The sequence below is a fragment of the Cervus canadensis genome, chromosome 13 (assembly GCF_019320065.1).
Source record: "Cervus canadensis isolate Bull #8, Minnesota chromosome 13, ASM1932006v1, whole genome shotgun sequence".
Lineage (NCBI taxonomy): Eukaryota > Metazoa > Chordata > Mammalia > Artiodactyla > Cervidae > Cervus > Cervus canadensis.
Genome location: NC_057398.1, coordinates 631,632 through 651,318, shown reverse-complemented (window position 1 = coordinate 651,318; position 19,687 = coordinate 631,632). Strand labels below are relative to the sequence as shown.

At 65.1% G+C, this 19,687-nt stretch overlaps 1 protein-coding gene across 10 annotated transcripts in view; it reads right to left on the bottom strand.

Annotated features, from left to right (window-relative positions):
- The window catches only part of LGR6 (leucine rich repeat containing G protein-coupled receptor 6), a 78,998-nt gene that overhangs the window by 19,735 nt on the left and 39,576 nt on the right, over positions 1 to 19,687 (bottom strand). For all 10 annotated transcript variants that reach the window (XM_043485305.1, XM_043485314.1, XM_043485315.1 and 7 more), the window contains 2 exons: positions 10,905 to 11,120; positions 6,945 to 7,016 (listed from right to left, as the gene is read on the bottom strand). In XM_043485305.1, coding sequence (XP_043341240.1) covers positions 6,945 to 7,016; positions 10,905 to 11,120 — 288 coding nt within the window. The remainder of the gene's footprint in view (positions 1 to 6,944; positions 7,017 to 10,904; positions 11,121 to 19,687) is intronic.

Here is a 19,687-nt window from a genome sequence, read left to right as displayed (position 1 = left end):
TCCAGAAACACTCAGGTGAGACAGGAGAAAACGCAGGTGGGGTGAGACTAATGATGGGACTGCAGTGCCTATGTGGTCGCGGTTTGAGCTGACCCACCATCACAGGCCATTTCATTCCCACGCCAGCCCTTCAAGGCAGGTACTATTGTTAGCTCTCTTCTGCCAAGAGAAACATGTGCAGAGAGAGGCCACCCCTGGACGGCAGCTCGAGGAGAAGATACTCGGACTGCAGCCCTGGGCACGGGCGTCCAGCACAGGGATGTCCTGGTTCACACTGTCCTCCTGGTTCATACCGTCTGCCTGTGAGACCAGAAGACTGTTGTCATCAGGAAGCAGACGGGATCCCTTGCGGGCTCCCCGAAGCCCAGGCACCGGCCGTGTGTGCAATGTCCACCGTCGGGGTGATGGTCTGATCCCCCGGGCCCCTGGGCCAGTGGTGACCTGCAGGCTCCTGGGGATGGAGCCCCTGGTGGAAGGCTGATTCCTCTGTAGCAGGTGATTCACAGGGCCTTAAACCTCAGCTGGAAAACTCCGGTTCGAGGCTGTGGAGTCCATTATCTTTAATGGCCTGGAATCAGCCAGAGCCCAGAGCTGTTCCGTCTGTGGCTCCAGGAGCCAGGAGCAGAGGGGAAGGGCTGAGGTTAAAGGGAGCAGGTTCCCAGCTCCAGCCAGAGCTCGGTCTGGAAGTGCAGCTGTTGTGGCTGGTCCTTCCCCTCTGCTCATCCAGCCAAGCCCAACAGGATGATGGTGTCGGGGAACGCGGCCGGGGACGCACCAGGACCACCTCCCGGGTCTCCTTCCATCCACTGTGCAGCAGTGGCCGCTCTTGGGGTCCACAGAGCCTCACTGTGGATTCGGAGCTCAGAGTCAGCGTCACCTCATCCAGCCAGCCCCATCTTTTTCCTGATCAGGAACTGAAGCTCAGAGAGAAGCCGTGGACCTTGGCCCATCAGAGCAGGACCCCGAAGCTGGCCCTGCTCTCTCGACTCTGGGATAACATGTCTCAGAGCTACCCAGAGTGCGTCCCGCCGGGCTCCAGGAAGCAGGGCCACAGCCAGGTTTTAGGGAGACTGGGAGAGAGGGTGAGCAAAGGGGGTTCAGCCTCCCCAGCTGCTCGCAAGCAGGTCAAGGTAGGGGGCTGAGCTGGAGGCCGTGGCTTCTGTGCGTTTTCGTCTTTGGAGAGAGGAGTCCCGATCGTCGGGGACCGGCAGCATCGCCTGGGCCAGGCACTGACCTCCGCTCGGCTTGCTCCTCACCTGCTCCTCCGGGGACACCCACTGCAAGAGGCGCCCTGCTCACCTGGCCCAGAGTGCGTATAGAGGGGTTCTCTCCTGCTTCCTCTTCCTGGACACGAGGCTCCGGGGTGGCAGACAGATCCACAGGTTGGTCTCCACTTTCCACAGCCATCAAGAGGTTAACATCATTAACTGGGCCCCCGCTGACACTTTTACATGGAGGAATGTGGGGGAGCCCAGACGTTTCTGAGGCTGTAAACCCCGAGCCCCGTTCATCCCCCACGGCCAGGATGCAGGCAGCCGCACGCAGCGAGGGCAAGCACATCCGCGCTGCTGAGGCCAAGGCCCGAACGACTGCACACCGTCGGGGCACACGCCGCGGCGAGACGGGAGCAGCTCAACTTCCGGACTGACAGCCTGTTTACTGTCTAACAGCCTGCCTGCCAGGCCACCCATCAACACAGGCAGCAGTTAGCAAATCTACTAGAGAGGAACACGCCCTTCCGCCTGCCTCCACCTCTGCCTGCCTCCACCTCCGCCCTCTTCTTTGCCAGAAGGAAACCCCGGAAGGTCCCTGACGGGGCAGCACTGCCGACCGTAAGGGAGCAGCTGTCCCGACACCGAGGACCCGTGCTGCCCTGCCCTCAGGGGAGAGGGGCGAGAGAAAACGCCCAGCAAGCCTGGGGTCACCCCTGGGGCGCTGCGGCTCCACCTCTGCCTGAAGCCTGCGTGGCAGCGGCCGGCGTTTCAGTCTCTGCGGTCCTGAGCATTCCCTTCTCCGCCCCTTGGGCCACACCCAGCCTGCCAGACGACCACCCATGGGCAACAAGTCACGCTCTGCCTCTGGCTCCTCCCAGGTTCTTTGAATCAAGGTCTGTAGCCTCGTCACATTCTCACCACCTTGCCCAGAAAAGCCCCCGGTGCTCTGAGGTGTGATGCTCAGATCAGGACCCGGTCCTGCGGGTGAAGGCGGGTCCCCGCGGCAGCCCCTTAGCTGGACCATCGGGACGCAGCAGCCCGAAGAAGGGGCCCAGAGGCCGGGCCGTGAGGCGTGTGGGAGGGGACCTGGAGTCAGGCAGGGATGAGGCACCACCCGGTGGGTGTCTGTCCAAGCTAGAGAGCGTGACGGGGCACCGGGGCCACTTCCCTGGCTGTGGATCTTTAAGTCTGATTCTGGCCTTAGAGCCTCGCAGTCTCTGAGAGGAGGGTTACCTCTTTCTGGTTCATAAACGTCCCCTGAGCCTACAGCAGGGGCCTGGCACACGCTAGACGCCCATCAGCGTTCACGGAGCCAGTGAGCTGAAGAGACAGCAGAGACGGTCCCCGCCTCCTTCCCGGGGGCGCTGGGGGCCGGACCTCAGCCCCGCAGGCCCCTCTCCACGTCGTCCTCCGGGAACCTGCGGCCCAGCGGTCTACAGGCCCTCCTTCAACCATCTCCCCCGCCCCACTGCAGACCAGCTCGGCCAGGGCCCGCGGGCTGGCAGGGAGCGGGGGCAAGCGCGGTGGCCGTGGCTGCCCTGCCACGGGGAAGAGTCAACCGTCGTCCAGGGTGGGACACGGGCGGACGCATCAGGAGCTCAGCTTTCTGCCTGTGAGGAGTCATTAGTGGTTCTGGGGAAAAGCCAGAGAAAAAATGTTTTATATGGAACAATAAATTCTTCCATGAGCCACAAAACCCCACCGATTTGCAGCTAATAAACCCACAAATGTAGGTGATTAAGGGCTGGCAAGGGAGGAGCTCCTCAGCGCCCCCAGGGTTGGTCTCGGGCGGCCGCAGGCTGACACTGGACCAGAGGCAGGGCACCTGGGCGCAAGCTGGCGGGCAGCAGGGGGGACTGAACTGCAGCCCCCAAAAGACAAGTCCGAGTCCTGACCTGGGAACCCGTGACCTTATTAGGAGAAAGGGTCTTTGCAGATATAAGATAAGGACCCTCTCCAGAGTGCGGGCTCATCAGGACAGGCAGCAGAACCAACAACAAAGTCCTCACCCAAGAGGAGCCCCAGGACGCCTTGTGAAGCAGACGCAGAGACGCGGGAGCGCCCGCCAGCCCGGGGACCTCAGGGGCCCCGGCAGCTGTGGGATGTACGGGGCTCCTGCGGGTTCCGCCGCAGACCCCTCAGAGGAACTCCCCCCACCCTGACTCCAGACCCCACGCCCCCAAAGCTGTGGGGGAATACAATTCTGGAGTTGTTTTTAAGCCATAAAGTTTGTCTAATTTGTTATGGCAGACACACATCTAGTAAGAGGCCGTGCCCAACACGCTGGGGACCCCTGTCCAGCCTGGAGGAGGTGACCCTGGCTCAGGCGCGGGGAGCACTCTCCCTGCACCTTCTGACTCAGTGCGGGGAGGAAGTGGGGAGGAGGGAAGGAGGAGGAAGTAACAGTGATTAACTGTTACTGGGGGGAAAGGCAGATTACTGTCCATCTGGCGCTACGCAGACAACAGGCTGAAGCAGCCAGCGTTCCAGGCTCTGGGAACTGTAAAACATCTCCCCTGCTTTCTATCTGTGGGGACTGATGCTCCTGCAAGCCCAGGCAACTTGCACATGGCACATGCCGATGGCAGAACCAGGGTGTGGACCCTGGAAGGACCTGCGTGGAAAGCCGCCCAGGGGCTGTCCCTGGTCAAGGCTGACCATCAGGCCCAGAATGGGGGGGTTCAGTTCAGTTCAGTTCAGTCGCTCAGTCATGTCCGACTCTTTGCAACCCCATGGACTGCAGCACGCCAGGCCTCCCTGTCCATCACCAACTCCTGGAAGCTTGCTCAAACCATGTCCATCAAGTCGGTGATGCCATCCAACCATCTCATCCTCTGTCATCCCCTTCTCCTCCTGCCCTCAATCTTTCCCAGCATCAGGGTCTTTTCAAATAAGTCAGCTCTTCACATCAGGTGGCCAAAGTATTGGAGCTTCAGATTCAACATCAGTCCTTCCAATGAATATTCAGAACTGATTTCCTTTAGGATAGACTGGTTGGATCTCCTTGCAGTCCAAGGGACTCTCAAGTCTTCTCCAACACCACAGTTCAAAAGCATCAATTCTCCCGGAGGGCGTGGCGCGCACCCTTTTCCTTCTCACCGGGCTCCTGGCAGGTCCAGGGACTGGTCTGAGCTCAGGCAGCGGGCACTGGGTGGAGTGACGCGTCAGGAAGCCAGAGGCTTCAGGCCTACCGTCACTTACCAACTACAGAAACTTGGGCAACTTGCCCTGAATGTCTGGATGGGCCTGGTCTGGAAAGTGGAGGTGCAGGACTCCGGGGTACCCTGACCCCGGATCTCCCGAGGGGCCGGCACCCTCACTGTGGGAGCAGAGAGGAGGCGTGAGCGCAGGACGGCTGCCTGTAGCCGGGCTTCCCCGCAGGCTCTGCACGACGAGGTGGCCTCAAGGGGCCAGGAGCCCCTTCCCACAGCCCGGCCCGTGCAATCAGACTCCCCAGGCAGGCAAGGCCTGCACCCGTGCCCCAGCCGGCGGGCTTCATGCTGCCGCAGGAGGGTGGGCAGGCAGCCCCGGCCCCCACCCCGCCCTGGTCGCCTGGTGCTGCTGTTCTGGCAAAAAAGAGAGTGTGTGCGTGTTCACCTCACTCGTGCAGGGGGGGAATCCAGGGCCCACAGCGCAGGGGGCGCCTGCTCTGACGCCCCAGCTGGCGGAGGGAGGGAGACCCGGGTGGGCCGTGGGACTCAGGCCATCTGGCCTCCAGAGCAGACGTCACAACAGAAGCAAGGTGGTCACAGGGTGCCCGCGCAGCGCTGGAGCCACGCGGCCTGCTGTGGGTCTGTGTGTGTCTGGGCACCTGGCCCTCCTCCCCGGGTGGAAGGGCTGGGGGCCGCTCTCTCTCTGGAGAGGAGCCCACAGCTGGAGCCAGGAGGCTGTGGTGAGAGGGTCTGGGTGGCAGAGCCTCGGCCCCGCAGAGAGCCGCGCACAGACGCTCCAGGGCGACCGCAGGGCTGCAGAGCGGGCCAGTGACGCAGCAGTTCAAGCTCTGACTTCCTCTCCTCCCGCTTCCAATCTGCCGCCCCCACCCCTCATGCCTGGCTGTCCAGCCGGCCCCCCAACAAGCACTCTGGGCAACAGAGGACAAGAACACACCCTCCTTTTCAACGGGAGAACAAGAGTTGGAAGAAGAACTCAGTCCTCAGGGGTGGGGTGGGAGGGTGCTGAGATCACGGCTGGCGTGGGGTGCAGGGGTGCTGGTCCCCAGGGGTGCCAGCTCTGTCTGCGCCCCCATGGCTCTCCTTCAGTCCAAGTGCCGCCTGGCAGGTCGGCATCACCGCGGGTGAGACAATGCAGGCCAGACCCCACAACCAGAAGCCGGGTGCGACCCCCAGAGTGGCCGAGGCTGGGCTGCAGGCCTTGCTGCTGGGCAGTCCTGCCCCCGCAGCGGGTCCCTCAGTCAGGCCATGCCCTCCGCAGAGCGGGCGCAGGCCCCGGGTCTGTGCGGCAGGCCGGCTCTGCGGCAGATGAAAGGCAGGTGGGCACCGCCCACGGCTCCGAAGCCCAGCCAGGCCGGTCAAGCCCAACGCCCCGCACTGCCATCCAGGCTCGTTGAGAAACAACCAGGCCGCTGCCCCGGTGGTGAAGAAAGCGCCGCTAGTTGGCTTTCGAGAGGTGCCAACCTACACCCAGCACTGCCCCATCCCCAGGTGACTTCCCAGCAGAGCTCCCCGCCCACCCGCAGACCAGGCAGACACAGGCCTCCCCTGACGCGGGCGCCTTGCAGCTCCAAACCTGCCCCCCGCTCGGGTTCCCGAGGGAGGGTGCTGTGGCCACGGTCTTCAGGGGTGCTGGCCGCCCCCACTGCCCAGGGGCACACAGCAGGCAGTTCACACAGGGCCCAGAGACAGGGGGCCAGCCGGCGACCTGGGCGTGTTTTCTTGGTCAACCCCCAAAGTCTGCTCTGCCCACGGACAGTAAGTCCAGGACCAGCTCTGCAGACGCCCACGGCCCAGCATGGCAACCAAGGGGCCTAGACCGTGCTGGCCAACTGTCCGCCTGCCCCTGGCAGCCGACCAGGCAAGGCCGGCTCTCCTGACCCAAGGCTGGGGCACCGGCCCTCCCAGGAGGAACGCTGGGGATGGGCAGCCCTGCACTTCAGCCCTGCGGCCCATCCACTCCTCCGCGGCCCCGGCTCGCTGGTCCCAGGCACTGTCTCCTCTGCTGCTTGGATGCAGGAAAGCCCTCACCTCAGGAATGAGGCTCCGTGTGTGTGTGTGTGTGTGTGTGTGTGTGTGTGTGTGTGGCAGAGCGGGGGGGGGAGGGGGCGGGTGGGGTGGTCGGGGGGTGAGAAGAATGGCCTGTGAGTCAGGTCACTCTTGCTGACCTCCCAGGCCTGGCTCCCCACCGTGGGTGGCTCATGCACAGCCCTCCCGGGAGCCGAGGGGTGGAAGGACCGCAGAGGAGGCGTCGAGGGCATGGGCACACTCTGGGCGGAGCTGCTGCAGGACGTGACGTGGGGTCACGCAGCCTTCCCAGAGCCCACGGCTCTGTCAGCAGCGCCCTCCCACAGGGACGCCTCCCCAAGCCTTCCATCTCCAGGTTGGGGGCCCTCATTCTTCCTGCTTCTCCTCAAAGCCCATGTCCATCTCGGATCCCGTGGGTTTCGGTCTCCCTGTGGGCACAGCCCCTCCCCCGGGAAGGGGGGGGGCGCCCTCTGAGAGGGACCCTCCAGGGAAAGCCCACCCCGTCGGGACTCGGGCCCGTCCCAGCACTCACAGGGTCTCCAGGTTCTGCAGCCCCTCGAAGCTGTGTGCCCCCAGGCGCTGGATGCGGTTGTTATGGAGATGCCTGTGTGGGAGGAGAGCTGCGTCAGGGGCCGGACCCAGGGCCGCGTGGCGGGGGGCCGGGGGACAGATGCTCTCAAGCATGAACAGCCACCCCAGCAGCCCAGCCTGTCTCCAGGGACACATCAGGCTGGGCTGGCCTCCAAAGCCAAGTCTCCAAGGCTGGAGCGACCGCGGGCTATGCTGTGTCCACTTCCTATCAAAGGAAAAAGCCGGAGGCATGGCTTCGGGCAGGGGGTGGTGAGTCTGGGAGAGACTCCCATGGTCGAGAGCAAACAGAAAGTAAACGACAGCATGTTCTCCCAATTCCTAATGGAAAGAGCGCAAGTATTAACCCAGAAACGGGCCCCCACCCCAGCCCAATGTCATAATACACAGCACAGCAAAGACAGAAGTACAGACCAGAGACCGAGGCCGCAGACACGTGCCGGGGTCCTCAGCAGAAACCCAGCTGTGAAGAGAAGGTCCTGCGGCCTCCCCGGGGAGCCCCCGGAGCTGGAGAGAGGCGGGGTGTCCCCTTCCAGGGCGGGGGGCAGGGAAGGAGACAAAGTCTCCTCCAGAGCTGAGCCCAGGGGGACCTCTGTCGGGAGGGAACGCGCACATCTCCCACAGCCTGACCCTGCAGAGGGAGCCCGCCTGCACACCACCCCACACACCAGGGCCCCGGGCACCTGTGGGCAGCTGACCCTCATTCACCCACGGTCCCGGCTACAGTCTGGGGGGAGCCGGGGGGCCCTTGGCGATGCAGCGGTCCCAGGAGGAGCTTGGAAAAGATGTCAGCTGGCAACCGTGTGAACACACACCAGGAGACCAAGAGCAGAGAGGGGCCGAGGCCGCTGAGGCCCCAGCCTGCAGGAGACCGTCGTGGGCGAGGGGCAGCAGGACACTCACCACCGCCCCTTCTGCCGCGAAACAAGCCCATGAAACACCCCAGAGACAGCATCTTATATGGGGGGGAAGGACGCTGTAGATCATGAATCGAGGACCAAAACTACATCATGAAAAACTAGTCAATAAATGTGCAGCAAGGAGCAGTACAGGGTGTCAGAGAAAAACCTGAGCTGAAACCAGAAGCTGAGAGGTGAGTCACACGCCGGTGCTGAGGCTCCGGGAGCCGGATCCAAAAGGGGAGACAAAAGGCGTATTCAAAAATGTGACCCAGAAGAAAACCCTCTAAAATAAAGAAGGGGATCCAGAGGTAAAGGCACACACTGTTTCAGGAAAACTGGATGAAGAAGATCCCACACGGTGTCATATTTTAGTGAAGCTATTCAAGTTCAAGGATTAAAAAACATCTTCGGGCAGGAAAAGGAAATCACGAACAAGGGAGGGAATCATACTGGCCTCCAAGACGTTCAGAGAGCAAGGTGGCAGGTATGGTGGGTAGGAACTGCGTGCTCCCTGCTCCTCCGTCAGGAGGCACCAGACCTTCCGCAGGGGGCTTCTGATTTGATGGGGGAAACACAGCCCTGTTTCCAGGAATTAGCCCTGGGCCTCCCCACTTCCTCCACTCTCAGCAAACTCCAGCCTTTCTCCCTGCCCACCTCCATCCCCCTGAAGCTCGTCTCCAGCCTGCTCTGCCATCCCAGTGCCTCCTGCTTCTGCATGTCCAGCCTCAGGCCTGCAGACCACTGCTCCGCCCCTGGCGTCCCGAGCGCCTCTGGCAGCCCAGACTCCTGGGACTTCTGGTCCAGAGGAAGAGATGAGACCCCTGCCAGGCCAGCACTGCAGTCCACTCAGGGCCCCGCAGGGCAGCCTGAGGCAGGCTCGGGGCTAGGGCTGAAGGGAAGCCGCTCTCGGCCAGCTGGTCACCCATGTCTCTGGCCTGACCCTCGAGTACCCGTCTTCTCCTCCGTGCTTTCCTGCAGCTCAGCCTGGAGTCCTGGGCAACCTCCTCCAGCCCCCTTGCCCAGGACGGCCTCCAGCCACAGCAGCCCCTCCCCCGCCAAGGCTGGAGGCAGGTGTCAGAGCCTCCAGGCCTTCTCTCTCTGCCTTGCTCAGCTGGCCCGGCTCTCCTGAGCTCTCCCCGCCGCCGCCCACCCCCCCAGAGATCTGACACCCTGGGCAGCTGAGCTCCTGCACCCCACTCCTCAACCAAACCCTGCCCCCACCCCCGACTCTTCCTCCACAACGTCCCTCAGGGCCGTGTGTCTGCCTCCACCCTCAGGCGGACGAGCCTCGCGTCTCCAGCCTCCCTGCCCCCATGTGTCCTTCACGTCACCCTCCTGGGGCCCCTTCCCACCTCCAGGCCCCCCACACTGGCAGGCCAGAGTCAAACGCGCTCCGAGGCCCCAGCTCACCCTCCAGCCTCTTCCCGGCCACACCTGACCACTCACTGCCGTGGCCTCACTGACACCTGCCGGGAGCCTGTCCCCTGCTCCTCCCCTGCCGGGAGCCTGTCCCCTGCTCCTCCCCTGCCGGGAGCCTGTCCCCTGCTCCTCACCCATCCAGCTCTAAACCGTCCTTCCAGCCAGGACCGCCCCGCAGGCCCCCGTCCCCCGCCAGCTGCCCCGGCCACCCTGCGCCCGGCCGAGGCTGACTCAGCACCGAGTGCCCTCGTCCTGCGCTCCGGGGCAGCATCGCTGTCTTCCCCGGTCCCCCCGCCACGCCACCAGGCCCGGGGCGGCGGCCGGAGCTCCCTCCTGGGCTCTGCGGGTCCCAGAGGACGAGGCAAGTGCTCTGCTGCTCAGCGGTCAGGGGCCCACTGTGAGGAGCCCCTTGTTCCAGGAGTCCTGTCTTTCAGACACTGATTCGCAAGCAGCGTCAGGACGTCACGGGGGTGTCACCAAAGCTGGCATCAGCACCCCGTCCTGCTCACCCTCTGCCAACGCCACTGCCACCCAGGAGGACGGTGCGGCCGTCCCGACAGAGCGTGTGGCTCAGGAGCCGTTCGTCCGCGTCGCCCGTCTCCCAGGACAGAGAGTCAGACAATTCATGCTGCTCCTCCCTCTCTCAGAAGGAAGCAAGCCTTGTCCACTCCCTGGTTTGGAAAATCACACCAGATTCCAAGTGCAGAGGAGGCCTCATGCCCGTTTAACGAAGTCTGGACATTTCCATGGCAGTAAGTCTGTAACCCGGAGCAATTACACACGGTCTCCAAGCCCTTGGTAATTGCCCTGTGAGCTCAGTAAGCATCCACGGCAATTAGCTGGGAGCTAACCTGTGCCCACCGGAGAAGGCAATGGCACCCCACTCCAGTACTCTTGCCTGGAAAATCCCGTGGACAGAGGAGCCTGGTAGGCTGCAGTCCATGGGGTCGCAAAGAGTCGGACACGACTGACTTCACTTTCACTTTTCGCTTTCATGCACTGGAGAAGGAAATGGCAACCCACTCCAGTGTTCTTGCCTGGAGAATCCCAGGGACGGGGGAGCCTGTGGGCTGCCGTCTGTGGGGTCGCACAGAGTCGGACACGACTGAAGCAACGTCGCAGCAGCAGCAACCTGTGCCCACAGTTCCCGGGGGTCAGTGAACCCCAGGCCCCAGGCCCTGCCCGGCACAGTCTCCCGGGCGCTCCCCCGACAGGCCTCCGCTCTCTGATTAAAGCGCTGGCTTTCCACTGCTTCTCCAGGCTGGCAGATGACGTGAATTTATCCCACCCCTGCACCAAAGTGCAACACTGCGCCCCCTGTCGCCGGATTCAAGAACGAGGAAGTCATCCCGGCGTGCGCTCCTGAGTGCGGCAGTCACCACGTGTGCGCAGAACAGCCTAGAAAACAGCAGCTACACCCGTCCCCCAGCCTCTCAAAGCACTTGCAGCGTCGCCCGGCCTCCTGACAGCCCCGCGGGGTCAGCAGGAGATGGTCACCTCACTTTACAACGGAAACCCCAAGGACATCGCTGAGAGCAAAGCCGTTGGGGCCCCTGCCACGGCGGCGGCCGGCGGGCACTCACAGCACCACGAGGCTGGACAGGTTCCGGAAGGCGTAGTCGGGGACGCAGCCGATGCGGTTCAGGGCCAGGGTCACGGCCTGCAGGGCATGCAGGTGGCCGAGGGCGCTGACGGGGATCTCGGTGAGCGCGTTGTCGTCCAGCCACAGGTGGCGGAGGGAGGTCAGCCCCTCGAAGCTCCTGTCCGGGACCAGGGAGATGAGGTTGGCATCCAGGCGCCTGCGGGAGGGGACAGGGAGAGTCTGGGCCTGGGCAGCGGGCCCCCCGGGCTCCATAGCCCAGCTCCTCAGGTCCCGGTCCCCCTCCGCTCCAGCCCGAGGCCCTTTATGCCTTGCGTCCCTGTTGGTGACCCAGCGCTGGTCCACAGCCCTGGACCACAGTGCCCCTCATGCCCACGGCTACCCCACTCTGAGGACGCTGGCTCCCAGCCCCGTCCGTTCTGGGGCCGGGCCGGAAAGCAACGATGGTCTCCCACCGACCTGGGGAGAGCCCCACCCGCGGACGCGGCCAAGGAGAGGCCTTCCCAGAGCCGCAGGCCGGTCCCTGGCACCTGGCCCCAGGGCCCCTGTTCCCTGGCACCCCTGCTCCTGGGGCTCCCCGGGACCCCTGCCCCCCAGAATCCTTGTTCCCCGGGATCCTGGCCCCCGGGACTCCTGCCTCCCAGGACCCTGCCCCCCAGGACCCCTGCCCCCAGCTCAAGGGCCAGCTGTCAGACGGGGCTCCCTGCTTGGCTGCTGCCTATGGGGGCTGCCGGATGTTGAACAGGCAGAGAGAGTGAGGACTGCCTGTCTGCCCACAGCAGAGCATCCGAGAGGTGGAGGACCTCGGACGCGAGTTCAGGAAGACCCTGCCAGCTCAGCAGGACAAGGAGACAGGCCGTCCCGGCTTCTCAGGACTGCGCCCAGGCCTTTACCCCGTGCCTCCTGGCCTGGGGCTCGGGCTGAAGCCCGGTCACCGGGCAGCTGGTCCCACAGGGTCGAGGCCAGCTGGCCAGCGGCCATGGATCTGCCTGTGGACTCCGCTGTCTTGATGGGCTTTGCACCGAGGCCTGGCCCTCCACACGGGCGTGTGGCACCTGTGTCATGGGAACCCTGGCCCCCAACCACACAGCCCCGAAGGCCCTGCACGCTGGCCCCAAGGAAGACTGCAGTGCTGGGCGGTGGGGGGCCTTTCTCCCAGCCCAGCAGCATCACCAGTGCCCTCCCCATCCCCGGGGGAAACCCCAGGCCCACCAGCAGAGCTGTGTGTGAACAGGCCAATCCTGGGGCCTTGGATGGGAGCCTGAACTGACCAAGACAGGCCCTGAAGCCTGCAGCGGGAGAGACCTGCACACACTTCTCAGCTGACCCGACGGCCACAAGCCCCTCGGTGAGGGCCTGTCCCTCTGCTCACCGTCCCCGGGCCCCTGCGGTCCCACTGTGGCTACGGACCTGGGGGCCACAGGCGGAAGCAGATTCTAAGACCCCGCCCAGGATGGCCTGGCTCAGAAGGCCTGCAGGGGGCCTGGAATCTGTCTCCAGCACAGGCGGGTGGGAAAGGGCTGGATGAGCCCCCGCCCTCCGCGTCAGTGGGAAGGCCAGGCTGACGGTCCCAGAGCAGAGTGATGGTCAGGCACATGTGCGGAGGGCCCCAGGAGAAGGGGATGCCACGCAGTGGCCTGCCGAACGAGGACGAATTAGCTAGTGAGGGGGACGGCAGAGGGAGGCGGTGGGAGACAGAGCAGGGGCAGCCGGTGAGGCCGGAGGGGCCGGGGCTCAGGGGCCCGAGGGCAACACTGTGGCAGGCAAACAGGAAGCCAGGAGGGCTGGACGCCGAGAAGGCCGTGGCCGGGATCCCGGGGGTGGGGGGGCCATTCCAGAGGCGGACATGCCACCAAAGGGACAGGCGTTCTGCACGAGCCCCTCACCCAGAAGCGGGCGCGGGCGCGTCCTGGGAGTGCGAGGGTGAGCTTGACCACTGCAGCGTCCGGTCCCCGCAGAGGCCCCTCCTGACGGCGGCCCTGCTGCCCTGCCCTGGGATGTCCGTGCACCTCCGAGGGGCCAGCTCTGCAGGCTCCCTGGCCCAGGACCGTCACCCGGCAGTGCCGGGCGCCTTGGTCAGCCCCACACGGACAGGCCCTTCGCCTCGCCCCACCCCAGGGTCCACCACAGACCCTCGCGGAGCAGGCCCCACGTGGCCTCACCTCCTCCCTGCCGGCGTTCAGGGCCCAGGGTACTGAGGGCGCCTCACTGAGTCCCGGGGCGTTGTACGCATCAGGCATCTAATCCTCACTTGCGAGGTTCACGTTTCCCAAAGGAGAAAAGCCAAGTACAGAGACGTTATGCACCTTGCCCCGTCACACGTCCAGTAAGCGGCGAAGCTGGGGTGCCAGCCTGGGGGCGGCTCCCCAGGGCACACCTCCAACCACCGTGCTCATCGCCGGCATGCAGCATACGCTCCCCACCCCTGAGCCTCCCCGTCCTCGGCCCTGGCTCCTCACCCCGCCCCACGCCTCCTCCTCACACAGCGCCTGCTGCCCCACGGAGGACGCTGGCCACGCGTCCGCCCCGCCGTCCCCTCCGGGGCGTCAGTGGATGCCTCAGACCTTCCTCGGGCAGGTGGTCCGTGGATCGTCAGCTCAGCACTGCCTGGGAGCTTGTTGGAAAGGCAGAGTCTGAGGCCCCGTCCCAGACCGGTGACTCAGCACCTCAATTCCGGCGTGGCCCCAGGTCATCCACCCAGTGCTGAGCGCAGCAATGTCTGCTGACGCTCGGGTCCGCGGGAGGGACGCCGACGACGGGAGGGGAGCCTGAACAGCGAGCCAGGCGCCTCCTCCAGTGCTCACCCGTCACCCCAGGCCTGGGGCTCCAGGCCACCTCCAGGGAGGGTCCCCACACCTCCAGGGAGGGTCCCCACACATCCAGGCTGAGTCCCCACACGTCCAGGCTGAGTCCCCCACACCTCCAGGCCGAGTCCCCACACCTCCAGGCCGAGAACCCACACCTCCAGGCCGAGTCCCCACACCTCCAGGCCGAGTCCCCCACACCTCCAGGCCGGGTCCCCACACCTCCAGGCCGGGTCCCCACACCTCCAGGCCGAGAACCCACACCTCCAGGCCGAGTCCCCACAGCTCCAGGCCGAGTCCCCACACCTCCAGGCCGCGTCCCCACACGTCCAGGCTGGGTCCCCACACCTCCAGGCCGGGTCCCCACACCTGCAGCCTGAGTCCCCCACACCTCCAGGCCGCGTCCCCACACCTCCAGGCCGAGTCCCCCACACCTCCAGGCCGAGTCCCCCACACCTCCAGGCTGAGTCCCCCACACCTCCAGGCTGTGAGTCCCCACACCTCCAGGCCGCGTCCCCACACCTCCAGGCCGAGGTCCCACACCTCCAGGCCAGTCCCCACACGTCCAGGCCGAGTCCCCACTCCTCCAGGCCGAGGCCCACAGCTCCAGGCTGAGTCCCCACACCTCCACGGTCCCAGTCCCCCACTCCTCCAGGCCGAGTCCCCACAGCTCCAGGCCGAGTCCCCCACAGCCCAGGCCGATCCCCCACACCTCCAGGCCGAGTCCCCACACCTCCAGGCCGGGTTCCCACACCTCCAGGCCGGGTCCCCACACCTCCAGGCCGCGTCCCCACACCTCCAGGCTGGGTCCCCACACCTCCAGGCCGCGCGGCTCACGGCCAGCAGGGGAGCTGCCCCCCGGCCTGGGGACCTGGGCACACCTTGCCGCTAGGTGTGTGTGCACACCTGCGACTCACTCAGATGCTCGCTCCACGCTGTGGAGGCTCTCCCCCACCTCACTCCACCCACAGAGACCCCGACAGAGGCCCCTCACACCCTGGGGAGACCCTGGGGGGCAGCACCTCAGTCCCAGCTTTCCCAGAGACTGGGCAGGGAGCAGACCCCCGAGTCCCCCCAGATCACAGCCCATACCAAGGGCCTTAAAGAAAGGTGGGACATCGGCTGGGACAGAGGGGCGGGCTGTTGCGGGCGAGGGCTGCAGCCAGGACACAGGGCCAGCGTGGGCCAGAAGTGGGCGCAGACCTCAGACGGCTCAGCTCAAATCCAAAGGTCCAGCAGCTGCAGGACAGGGGTGGCCGAGTGCGGCTGGAGCCTGGCTCTCAGGCTCTGCCTCTCAAGGGCATCTGGGCCCCCCAGGTGGAGACGCGCCCCCTCTGTGACAACCAGGACCCCGAGATGTCACTGCTCCCACTTACAAGCCCTTGTCCTGGGCCCAGTCAGCGGGAATAACTTCTTAGAGTACGTAAGTCCCACACAGTGTCTGCACTCTACGTGGCAGGTCTCCCCGGGGTCCTGTGAGCAGACACACCCAGGCACACATCCCTCACTCCACCTCTGGGCGGGTCTCCTCGGCCGGCTAGTTTGACCGCTACCCACTCCAGTACTCTTGGGCTTCCCTTGTGGCTCAGCTGGTAAAGAATCTGCCCCCAATGCAGGAGACCTGAGTTCAATCCCTGGGTTGGGAAGATCCCCTGGAGAAGGGAAAGGCTACCCCCTCCAGTATTTTGCCCTGGAGAATCCCATGGACTGTATAGTCCACGGGGTGGCAAAGAGTCGGACACAACTGAGCAACTCTCACTTCACTTCACACACATTGCACAGCTCAGAGGCTACCCCCAGCACCCCTTCCTTCTAACAAGGAGGACATCCAGAGGGGCCGGGGACACCGGGGGGGAGCGGGGACCCCAGGGAGGAGCGAGGGACCCCAGAGAGGGGCCAGGCCCCTGGCAACTGCAGGTCCTCCAGGTGGTTTTGGCCGTGGGGAAAAAACCGTCTTCAAGGAGACCCTGGCCAGGAGCCAGGGGCAGCCGAGGAAGTTGAGGGCCAGGCTCCAGGTGGCCGTCCTCGACCTGACTCACCCACAGCCCCCAGAAGAGCAGGTGCAGACTCGGGTCCTGCTCCCTCGGAGCTGAAGGAGCCGCCAGCCCCGCTTCCCGTGCCCAAGGGGCCCGGAGCCCAGAGGAGGAGAGGGAGCCGCCCAAAGCAGGTGAGTGGTGGGGCTGGACTCACACTCAGCGCGTCTCCACAGCCCGGCTCCCTGAGCCAGGGGCCACAGCCCCCTGGGAACCAGAGTCCTTGCGGCCCACAGAGCCCCAGACTGACCGCACAGACCCTCTGGAATTTCCTCCTCTGAGCCTCCCTATATCCTACCAGATCTGTCAAAGACAAGGACAGAGGGCAGATCAGGCTCCTAGTGGGCCACCGGCTCGCATGCCGGTCACCGGGGAGCCGTTCAAAAGGCTGCGGCCCGCTGCCTGCTCCCCAAGCTGTGAGCACGGGCTGGCAGGACCCAGGGAGGGCGGAGGGCGGAGGGCAGCAGGGCAGGCCCCAGTCCACGCTGCTCCAGGGCGCAGGGCCTCTCCCGCTGCGAGTCAGGCACGCGGAGGAGAGGACGCAGGCCGCAGGACAGGAGCGGGCACTGGCTGAAGCCGGCGGCCCTGAGAGCAGCCTGCTCCTCCTCCAGCCCCTCCTCCAGCCGGTGCTCCCAGGGCTCCCCCGGGGCTGCCCTGCGCCCTGAGCAGCGCCCCGGCCCAGCCAGCCTGGCGGGGCCCTTCCCGGGCCTGCCCCGCCGCTCCCACGGAGCAGCCCCGGCAGGCAGCCGCCTCCTCCCCACACGCAGCCCTCCAGCCCCACACACAGAAGGCGGGCGGGCAGGGAGCCACCAGTGGGACACCCACGAGCTTCCTGCTCCAAGCCCAGATTCCTCCACCCTGCGGCTGTCCTGACTCAGGGGCGGGGGAGGCCCTGAGCACAGAGACCCTTCCCGGGCACCGGACTGCTGACCCCGCGCCTGTGGCCAGACGAAGGGCAGCCTCTTCGCTGGAGGCCCCCGGGCCCAGCCCCGCACCCACGGCCCGTGGGGCCTACACAGGCCTCGCCAAGGAAGAGAGGGCAGGGCAGGGAGGCGCTGGGGAGGTCCTCACGGTGGGGAAAGAAAGCAGCCGCTTTGGAGCAGCGACCCTGTGCCTGAGGCGGTGTCGGGAGCGGCGGGGGCTGGGGGGCGGCCACAGGGAAGGTGGGGGCTTGGGGACAGGCTGGCACCGGCCGGGCGGCGAGGACATGCCCGGGCCGCCCTTGTCAGCACCGCTGGCAGCACCAGCCTCTGCAGGAGGGTGTGCGGCTCCCGGGGGATCAGGCTTGGGAGGAGGGCATGCGGCTCCAGGCAGGGCAGGCTTGGGAGGAGGGCTGGCCCACCTGGGACCAAGCAGACATGGCCAGCTCATGCCGAGGTGCCCCTGCACACACTGACCCCCTCCCCATGCCCTGGGAGACCGCAGCCTGCCCCCCGAAGGCCTCTCTGCTCTCACTGGGCTCCCACAAAGCCACTGGCGTGCCCCCACTAAGCACCAGGCCCCCCAAAGGCCCCTCATCTCTGTTCAGTCACTGAGCATCGTCCCTTAGTCCTCAGCTCGGTCAGGCTGGATTAAACAGCCTGGTGCCCCGACTGAACCCACTAAGCGCTCTCAGGCTCTGAGTGCCGGGCCACCCTGGGCTCAGGGCACAGCCCGTCCCTGGAGAAGCTCCTGGACTGTCTGTCCTTTAATCCGCAACACAAGACCTCGGCCATCGCCAGGCAGGCCAGCCTTTCACACACCCCTCCTACTGAGTGCCCACCCAGACCCCTGGAGAAGGACTGTGTCTGCCTCCTCGCCTGCAGCAGTCTGTGGATCCAAACCCACGGTTGGGACTTAATCAAGTGTGTGGGAAACGCTCTGCAGCTGGGGCCTGCCCTCTGCCCACGGGAAACCTAGGAAGGCCTCACGGAGGAGATGACATCTGAGCTGGTTCCCAGGGCAGGGGTCTCCTGAGGGGCAGTGCTGGAGGAGGGCGGGAGGAGCAAGCCTGAGGCAGGAAGGGGGTCAGGCGCCTGGTCTAAGTCTGGGGGGCGAGAGCAGGGCCTGGGGGTGAGGCGGTGGGTCCCCGGCGACTTGGGAGGGGCGGGGTGAAGGCAGGAGGTGGGGCCCCGGCACAGAAGCCAAGGGCCCCTGAAGAGAAGGCTCCTGAGGGGCGGAGGGTGGTCAGGGGACGGGGGCGGGGAACCGAGGAACAGCAAGCGCTTCCTGAGGCTCCCAGCAGGGCCCCCCATACCCCCCCCCACACACACATGCAAACACACACACACTACACACACGGCACACACACACACACACTGCACGCACACACACTGCACACACACACACGGCACACACACACACACGGGACACAAACACACACCACACACACACTGCACGCACACACACTGCACACACACGGCACGCACACACACAGGACACAAACACACACCACACACACACACGGCACACACGCACACGCCACACCCACACACTGCACGCACACACACACAGTGCACACACACACAACACACACACATGCAAATACACACACACTGCACACACACACATGCAAACACACACACTGCACACACACGGCACGCACACACACACGGAACACACACTGCACGCACACACACACATTGCACACACACTGCATGCGCACGCGCACACACTCACACATGGCACACACACACACGGGACACAAACACACAGCACACACACACGGCACACACACACAACACACACACTGCACGCGCACACACTGGCTGCACGTCTGCCTGGGAGTAGCCACTGAGCCTCGAGTCTAGGGGAGGGGACCCCAGACTGTTCCCGGGGTGCCCTCTGAGCCAGCACCAAGGGCGAGGCGGCGAAGGGCTCCCAGGCCCAGCTCCTCCTCCGGGGGCGGCCGGACGGCTCTGGGCCCGAGAAGGCGCGGCAGAAGCTACTTCCCCCAGCCCCCGGGGCCCCCCACCAGCCGGACGGAGGCCTCTGTGCCTGCGGACCTGTCTCTACAGGGAGTTCACCTGGACTGACAGACGTGCCCTAAGAACCCCGCCAGGTTCGTGCAGGACACACCAGTGCCCGTCCCGAGGGGCTCCCCGCCTCGAGGCACGAAGGTGAAGACAGAAACGGCAGGTGGTGACGTGGTGTGTGCGTGCGAGGCTGTGTCCACACAGCACAGAGGGTGTGAGCTCACTGGGGAGGGAAGCCGCACAGGCTTCCTGGGAGCACAGGGCTCGAGGGGCAGGAGGATGCAGAGGAGAGCCCTCGGGCCCGGGGTGGGCCGGGAGGGGAGGCCAGGCCTTCCGGGGACACGGCTCCTGGCTGTGCCCTCTGACCCAGGACAGGCCCTGCTGCGCACACGTGCAGCCTCCTGCGGACTCTCTGGGCAGCCAAGCCCCCGCCACGGCCCACACGTGTTTCAGGGCGACTCAAATCTGACGGTTGGGGCAGGATTCCTTTCTCAGAGCATGGAAGCTGTGCATGCTCAGTCGTTCAGTCGTGTCCAACTCTGCGACCCCACGGACTGCGGCCCACCAGGCTCCTCCGTCCATGGGATTCTCCAGGCAAGAGTACTGGAGTGGGGTGCCATTGCCTTCCCCAGGGGGTCTTCCCGACCCAGGGATTGAACCCATGTCTCCTGCACTGGCAAGTGGATTCTTACCACTGCGCCGCCTGGAAGGCGGCAGGTATGGGAGCTGCCTGTGGTGATTTTAGAAACCCAGCTATACACTACTTTGCAGCCTTTAGATTAACGGAGAAGACAGCTTTCTGAGAGAAACTTCCGGGACGGGGACACAGGCTTGGAACGCAGGGAGCTTTGGCCAAAAGGATGGAGCCCCAGGGAAGATGTCTAGCGTGTCGAAGAAAGGCCCAGGTCAGCTCTGGGCCTTGGACCATTACCATGCTTTCCTCTGATTAATGGGAGGACCGCTGGGGCACCAGTG